This window comes from Solanum pennellii, chromosome 3 (assembly GCF_001406875.1).
Source record: "Solanum pennellii chromosome 3, SPENNV200".
In the NCBI taxonomy this organism is placed as follows: domain Eukaryota; kingdom Viridiplantae; phylum Streptophyta; class Magnoliopsida; order Solanales; family Solanaceae; genus Solanum; species Solanum pennellii.
The window spans coordinates 61,132,442-61,141,141 of NC_028639.1; the positions used below are offsets into that span (position 1 = coordinate 61,132,442).

Below are 8,700 nucleotides of genomic sequence, written 5' to 3' on the forward strand. Positions count from 1 at the left end.
GGGGGGGGGGGGAGCCTTAACAGACACACCTTAGTAAACATGCACCTCGACACATGAAAAATTGTTGCTTCCTCCATCACTGTCATTGTAATCACTACCTCCTCCACCATAAATAAAAATAAATATGTTCTTTCTTTTAAGTTGTTACAAAAAAGAATTATTTTTCTTTTTTTATGTAAATATACAATCATATATTGTAAATGTAACGATCTGACCTGATTGTTTTTTTTGTGTGTGTAAAAAGAGATACTTATATTAATAGTTAATATGCATCATTACATGGGAGATCAAGCACTGCTGCTTGCCTGCTAGTATTTTAAGGGGGGAAGGGGGGATTAGAAAAGGGGTATAGTTAATACAATTAGTAGATATGGAAGATGGCCTTCATCTTCTTACAAAAAGAGTTCTTCCTTTGTCTACCTCCAACTTCTCGAGGATAAACACCGGTGGAACTTCCAAGAAAAATAGAGTGTTATCTTGATTAGTCTTCGATCCCTCCCTTGCTAGAGCATCTACCACCCTGCTTGCTTCCCCTAAAGGTGTAGAGAATTTGGGGGTTTCCCAGCCGGCATAGAAGATCCCTGCAGTCAAAAACACATTTGTATAAGAAGGGTAATCATTTTCAGTAAGGGTGATGAGTTCCTTGCACTCTACATTGATTTCTATGGACAGTAGTCCTCTTGTTAGCACCATTTGGAGTCCTTGCATAAGAATTGTTAGTTTTGCTTTGATGTTGTTTGCAATATGTATGTTCCCCATGTATCCTGCTATCCAATTTCCATTAGTGTCTCTATATTTATATTTAACAATGATTAAATAATGCTAATATATAAGCTAACTGACTACTATTAATAACTAACTAATGGACGATTGTACACACGTGTTACTCACGTGATTCCTTCAACACTCCCCTCAAACTGTGTAATGTAAATAGTTGAACATTCCCAGTTGCCCAATAGAAACTCATGTTGTGTCTTCCCCAAGCTCTTTTCTATAATGTTGGTGTTTTGTAGTGTACTGTTAACATGTTCAGTATGCACCTAGACCTCTTGTATTTTTTCTCTGGTAAAGTGATAATCAATCTCTACATATTTGGTCCTTTCATTATATACAGGGTTTGTTGAAATCTGCAAGGCCTCTGCCTTATTATCACAGTATATTGTCACAGGAAGTTGTAATTTCAAACCCAACCCTACTTATTCAAAAAACCCTATTGTCCATACGGTTTCTGTAAGTGTATTTGCCATACTTCTATATTCAACTTCTGTTGAGTTTCTTGAGAATGCTTCTTAGAATTCCAAGAGATCACTGACTTTTCCAGCTTCACTATAAATCCACTAAATGACCATCTGCTCATATGACAGGTTTCCTAATTAGCATATAGCTGTGTTGAGTCTTCTGATGACACTAGGATTCCAAGTCTTAACATTCTTCAAGTATCTTACCACTATAAAAGTTGCCTCCATGTGAGACTTCTTGGGATTGTGCATGAACTGGCTCAGGTTCTGTATGGTAAAGTTAATGTCTGGTCTAGTCATTTCCAAATACAGTAGCTTGCCTACCTGACTTTTGACAGCTTCTTGGATCTGCAAGTAATTCATCATTTGTATCCCCTTCATGGCCTTGGTCATTGATTTTGAAATGAGGACGGAGGAGAGATTTGGCTTCCTCAGTACGGAATGAAAAAGAATCAGTGATGATCAGATCATCCACATAAATCAAAATCAAAACAATGTGAGCACCAACAGTCTTGGTAAAAAATGAATAATCATGAACACTTTGATTAAAACCTGATGCAATAAGAGCCTCAGTAAGCTTTAGATTCCATTGCATAGAGGCTTGTTTGAGACCATAAAGATATTTGTCCAATGTACGTACAAGAGAAGACTCCCCCTGCTTCAAAATATCAAGAGGGGGATCATGTATACTTCTTCTAGGAGATCTTACAAAAATGCATTAGAAGCATTCATCTGATGTCGCTTCCAACCCTTCATTGCAGCCATAGTAAGAACAACTTTAACAATAATCATCTTCACCACAGGTGAGAAGGTTTCTTAGTAGTCTAAACCCTCTTGTTGAGTGTAACCTTTGGCAACCAAACGAGCCTTTTACCTATCAACATGACCCTGAGCATTGTACTTGACCTTAAAGACCCACTTACATCCTATGACTCTCTTCCCAAAAGGCAGAGGTGTTAGAGATCATGTCTTATTGTCAGCGAATGCTTCGAGCTCTTGATCCATAGCAGTAGTGCATTCAAGATGGTGTATGGCCTCTTCATAATACCTAGGTTTTGATGGTGGATATATTGCATAAAACATGGAGATTGGGATCAGATAAGTTTTCATACGACATAAAATTGGACATGGAATACTGACAAGAATTGGGGCCCTAGGCTGGTTTGTGGACAAAATCTTGCAACCAGGTGGGAGGTTTCACCACTCTGTTGGAACTTATGGGTGCACTAATTTCTGGCTGATTACGTTGAGTAACTACTTCTATAACTAAGGGAGAAAGTGAGTTAGGGACATCCAAATGGGAGTGATGAGAATTATCCATAAGCACCTTTGCAGACTCACTATTGAGTATCTCTGTAGGTTAACCACTAACCTCTATATGCTCACCACTAATCACTACAAAAGGATCTGAATCAATCATACACTCACCATATTAGGGCATCTTGAGATGATTAATATTCAGGGAAGGGATAGAAGAGAAAGGAAATATACTTTCCTCAAAATGTACATCTATATTGATAAAGAATGACCTGGTAACTAGATAAAAAAGTATGTAACCATTTTAAGTAGTGGAATAAACCATGTGAACTGATTTAACTGCTCTCACACCAATCTTATCTCTTGTGGGAGAACTAACAGTGGCATAACACAAATAAGCCAATACTCTAAGATGTTGCAAATTAGGTCTCCTTCCCAGGAAAACCTCAAGGGGAGACTTCCCTCCTAGTGCACTAGTAGGGATTTTGTTAATGAGATAAACAACACTTTCGACACACTTGGCCCAAAATCTGATTGGAATAGAACCTTGGAACATGATAACCTCTGGAATTTGCCTGTGCCTTCTTTTCAACATACCATTTTGTTGAGTTGTGTAAGGATAAGAACTTTAATGAACAATACATGTATTACTGAACAAAACTTTGCAAGTAGAATAGAAAATTTCAGTCTCATTGTCAGTTCTGAAAATTTTGACATTAGTCTTAAGTTGATTCTTAACAAGTTATGGAAAATCTTTCAATACAAGGGGAACATCACTTTTGAACTTCAACAAGTAAATCCAAATCATTCTGGTGTGATCATCCTTTAAGGTAAAGAAGAATCTATGTCCATTACATGTAGGTACCTTATAAGGTCCCCATACATCTCCATGAACTAAATCAAACATTTTATTTCCTTTACTAGTACTATGAGGGAAAGGAATCCTAGTCGGTTTAGCTATAGCACAAATTTGACAAACAACATGTTTGGATCTCTTAGTCAACTGCATCTGAGCCAAGACTTTATGCGGAAGATCACCTAACCTCTAGTGCCATATGTCAGTGTCCAGAATTATACTGCAAGCTACCATTGAATGATGAAACCCATACTTCAAGTGATATAGACCATTTAGCATCTTACCAATCCCCTTCACCTATCTACCCAGTGTGAAGGTCATGCATTAAATAAAAATCAGGATAGAATTTCAACACACAATTTAGTTCTTTGGTCAGCTTGGCTACAGATAGTAAATTTAGTTTAAAACCTGGAACACATAGCATATTTTTTATCATCCCTTGGTCTAGCCTACAACTACCAATGTGCAATATTGGGAGTTTGCTTCCATCAGGTAAATGTACACCTCCAATTTCATTACAACTATTAATATCATACAACAAGCTATGATGAAAAACCATGTGATTAGTTGTCCCTGTGTCTACTATCCAATCATGTACAATTATAAGAATTACCTGTCATGTTAGCTGATGGTGATGGGTGCTTTTAGGAAATATCGTTTCAACCTGTGCAGATTGATGAGGGGATAGAGAAACAATGATATCCGCATAAGTTTCCAGTTCATGTTGTTGCATATGATCCTTTCCTCTACCACCTCCTAGAGATTCCTCACCATGAGTTATTGGACATATAAAATCCAGTATATTGCTTTCCACCATGTCCAACTCCATGTTCCATTGATTTGCCTTGGATCCCTGAATATTCATAGCAAAGAGGTTGAGGCTCATTAGTCCGCATGTACGGAGTCCAATATCCACCTGAGTACCATGTGAATAAGACTGATGAGCTCTAGTAGCATACAGGGCATGATTAGCCAGGGGCTTCCTCTTCTCCTTAAAATTTTCTGGATATCATATGAGTTGATGACAATTTACAATTGTATGACCATAAATCTTGCAATGATCACATGAACCAACTTAAGGGTTTCATTTTAGGAGGGGGTGGGGTTTCTTTCTTGGATCAAATAACTAAAATGGTTAATGTTACATTGGGTTCGTAAAAAATGATTGAAGATTCTAGGTAAACATTAATTTGAGAAAATCAAATGAAGCGATTTAAGGGTTTGATATGCAAGGATTTGCGAGATTTCTAAAAAAAAAATTGGTCGAGATTGTGATATTTGAAAGTTGAATTATTTATTAATTTTGGCTTCCCTTGTATAAACAAGTTCACTGTTTTATCTTTTTAAAAATTAGGCATAATACATAAATGTATCCTTTAATTTGACTTGATTTTATATATACATGTTTGAGTGTCTATTTGTGTACACCCAAAATTAAAAGATATAAATATAATTTAAAGTCAAGTTAAAAGTCATATTTATGTATAATGCCTAAAAATTATGTTTGAGTTAAATATTTTTTTAATGGTTAAAAAGTATACTGAATGGAAAATTTGGAACATATTCCCCCAATTTATATCTGATCCACAGTCTCATCTTGTCATTGACTCTACACATAACAAACCTATTCCTGGAGGCCTACCAATTGTGTCTTATTTGAAGTGTAATCTTCCAAGATTCTTTCGTTAGTTTTGCAAGTTCAGATTTTCATATGTAATTACTGTCTGCTTCTTTTGACAAAGCGAGTTGATGGAATATTCCTCATTCTATTCAAAGTGGAATGTGGTGGATGTTGGGAAAACGCGGACAAGCACAAAAGTATATATGGTAAAAGTAATGGAAATAAAATGGGAAAATAACGACACCAAGAATTTTACGTGGAAACCCTTCTGAGTAAGGGAAAAAACCACGGACTAAGAGGAGCAATTGATATTACTATAGTAAGGAATTTTACACTGTGTAGTCACGAATACAATACTCAAAGTGACTACTACACACTCAAAAGGAACAACACTCTTTTGGTTTCCGTCTTACTAAAATATCGCTCACACTCTATTTTTCTTCACAGACTATTTTCTTGTATAGTCTATGGAATACCTCACTTTGCTCTCAAAATGGTTTTTCTCTCTAACTTGGTGTGTTCTACAAATGAGCAAGAATGCTCTATTTATAGAAGGATAAAACCATGCTTATGTCACTAATGACATAGGTAAATATAGCAAAGTCAAAAATGGTTGCAAATCTTACCAATTTGCCAACTACCAAATCTTTTCTTTTCAACTCCAATTACTATTCCTTTTTAACAATTGCTTGTACCAATTGAATAGCTAAAGTTGACTAAAACAATGGGATGGATTCAACAAATCTCCCCCTCCAGTCCCATTTACTGGAAGAAGGTATCTTCAACTTCTTTAGAGAGAGCTCATACCCACAAGTTCTTTGCATAACTCGAACTTGTCTTTCGGTATCATCTTGGTCAGCATATCTGCAGGATTTTCACTTGTGTGAATCTTTTTGACGTGAAATGATTCATTCTCCACTTTCTCACGAATCCAATGATATCTGACGTCAATGTGTTTTGTTCTTGCATGGTACATGGAGTTCTTGCTCAAGTCTATTGCACTCTGGCTGTCACAATAGACAATATACTCCATCTGATTCAAACCAAGCTCTTGAAGAAATCGCTTTAGCCATATCATCTCCTTGCCGGCTTCAGTAGCCGCAATATACTCAGCTTCAGTTGTAGATAGTGCAACACATTTCTGCAACTTTGACTGCCATGATATAGCTCCCCCTGAAAAAGTAAACAAATATCCAGTAGTGGATTTTCTGTTATCAAGGTCACCTGCCATATCAGAATCTGTATAGCCTTTCAAGATTGGATTTGATGCTCCAAAACACAAGCATTCATCTGAGCTTCCTCTAAGATACCTGAGTATCCATTTCACAGCTTCCCAATGCTCTTTTCCCGGATTTTCGAGAAATCTACTGACAACACCAACTGCGTGAGCAATATCAGGTCTAGTGCACACCATTGCATACATTAGACTTCCGACAACGGAGGAATATGGAACTTTGGCCATGTTCTCTTTTTCCTCCCTAGCTGTAGGACACATCTTCTTGCTCAACTTCATATGACCAGCAAGAGGTATACTCACAGGCTTCGCATTCTTCATATTGATGCGCTCCAATACGCGTTCAATGTACTTCTTCTGGGACAAATAAATCTTCCTTTTATCTCTAAGACGAGTAATTCTCATGCCCAAAATTTGCTTGGCATGACCCAAGTCTTTCATAGAAAAAGACTTACACAACTCTTTCTTCAGCTCGTCAATCTTGGAAGTATTCTTGCCCACAATCAACATATCATCCACATACAACAAAAGGATGATAAAATCTTTGTCAGAAAATTTTTGTACAAATACGCAATGATCTGAAGAAGTCTTCTTATAGCCTTGCTCCCCCATAACAGATTCAAACTTTTTGTACCACTGTCTGGGAGCTTGTTTTAGGCCATAGAGACTCTTTTTAAGTTTGCATACAAAATTTTCTTTACCATCTACTTTGAAGCCCTCAGGTTGTTCCATATAAATCTCTTCTTCTAGGTCACCGTGAAGGAAAGCCGTCTTCACATCCATCTGCTCAATCTCTAAATTAAGACTAGCAGCCAAACCTAGAACTGTGCGAATCGAGGACATTTTCACAACAGGAGAAAATATTTCGTCAAAGTCAATACCTTTCCTTTGACCGAATCCCTTAACAACCAATCTAGCTTTGTACCTGGGCTTCAAGTTGTGTTCTTCAACTTTAACTTTGAACACCCACTTGTTCTTCAAAGCTCTCATGCCCTTGGGCAATTTTACCAACTCATAAGTGTGGTTCTCATGCAAAGACTTCATCTCGTCTTGCATGGCTTCAATCCATTGATTCTTGTGCTCATCTTCCATGGCCTCCTCATAACATTCAGGTTCTCCCCCGTCAGTGAGTAACACATACTCATTGGGTGAATAACGGGAGGAAGGAAACCGCTGTCTTGTGGACCTCCGAAGCGGAATATTTGATTCGTCCACAACTTCATGAGCAACAGGATCATCAATAACAATATCATTGTTATTATCAACATCAACATGTTGATTCGATACATGATTCTGGGCGTCACCATGATTATCAAACCCAACAACATCATGCACACTTGTGTGAGGAACTTCATCATGATGAACTATACCATCAAAATTTGAAGATTCTACCTTCTCCGCTTTGTCAATATCTTCAATTGTTTGATTCTCCATGAAAATAATATCACGGCTTCTCACAAGTTTCTTTTCAATTGGATCATATAGCCTGTAACCAAATTCATCTAGGCCATATCCAATGAAGATGCATTGCCTTGTCTTGGCATCTAACTTTGACCTCTCATCTTTCGGCACATGTACAAAAGCTTTGCAACCAAATACTCTCAAATGGTCATAGGAAACATCCTTTCCATACCAAACACTATTTGGTACATCACTTTGCAAAGCAACAGCAGGAGATAGATTAATAACATGTGCAGCGGTCAATAAAGCCTCACCCCAAAATGAGTTTGGCAACTTTGCTTCAGAAAGCAAACATCTAACTCTTTCCATCAAGGTCCTGTTCATCCTCTCAGCCAAACCATTAAGCTGAGGAGTCTTGGGAGGAGTCTTCTGGTGTCTAATACCTTGATGCTTGCAGTATTCGTCAAATGGTCCACAATATTCACCACCATTATCAGTACGAATACATTTCAATTTCTTTCCAGTTTCTCTTTCAACTGAAGCCTGAAACTGCTTAAAGACACCTAACACTTGGTCTTTAGTCTTCAAGACATAGACCCAAAGTTTTCTCGAGCAATCATCAATGAAAGTGACAAAGTAAAGTGCACCACCCAATGTCTTTGTCTTCATTGGACCACATAAATCAGAGTGCACTAACTCAAGCAACTCTGTCTTTCTCGAAGGAGGGTAGGACTTAAAGGAAACTCTATTTTGTTTACCAGCCAAGCAATGCTCACATTTTTCTAATTTAGCACTTTGGAAATTTGACAATAATTTCTTCTTGGCTAGAACATTAAGTCCTTTCTCGCTAATGTGGCTAAGCCTCTTGTGCCATAATGTTGAAGAGCTATCGCTCTCAACCGCATTCACCATATCAACACAAGCAGAGGCCGTAGTCCAGTATAGACCACGACGTTTGTTACCACGAGCCACAACCAAGGAACCCTTAATGAGCTTCCATTTTCCATCACCGTTGGTACTAACATATCCTTCATCATCTAAAACACCAACAGAAATTAGGTGCAGACGAACATCAGGAGCATGTTTCACATTG

The 8,700-nt window shown here is 37.6% G+C and overlaps 1 protein-coding gene across 2 annotated transcripts; it reads right to left on the reverse strand.

Moving 5' to 3' along the window:
- Positions 1-228: 228 nt before the first annotated feature.
- Positions 229-4,676, reverse strand: LOC114076433. Of its 2 annotated transcripts, none has more exons than XR_003577355.1 (2): positions 3,965-4,676; positions 229-581 (listed from the first exon to the last, which is right to left on the reverse strand). XR_003577355.1 is itself a non-coding variant. In XM_027915453.1 (2 exons), exons 1-2 carry the CDS (start codon positions 1,831-1,833, stop codon positions 385-387), a joined length of 468 nt encoding a protein of 155 aa, XP_027771254.1. In that variant the 5' UTR covers positions 1,834-3,955; the 3' UTR covers positions 229-384. The 2 variants fall into 2 exon arrangements, 1 of the variants encoding a protein (XP_027771254.1); XM_027915453.1 differs by lacking the exon at positions 3,965-4,676 and adding an exon at positions 1,563-3,955.
- Positions 4,677-8,700: the final 4,024 nt, after the last annotated feature.

Excerpts from the sequence above, each read along its gene's own strand:
- LOC114076433 (XM_027915453.1), bottom strand. The coding sequence starts at position 1,833 with ATGCAATGGAATCTAAAGCTTACTGAGGCTCTTATTGCATCAGGTTTT. Across the intron at positions 582-1,562 it reads AAGAAGCTGTCAAAAGTCAG|GGATCTTCTATGCCGGCTGG; the intron begins GTAGGCAAGCTA and ends TTTTGACTGCAG.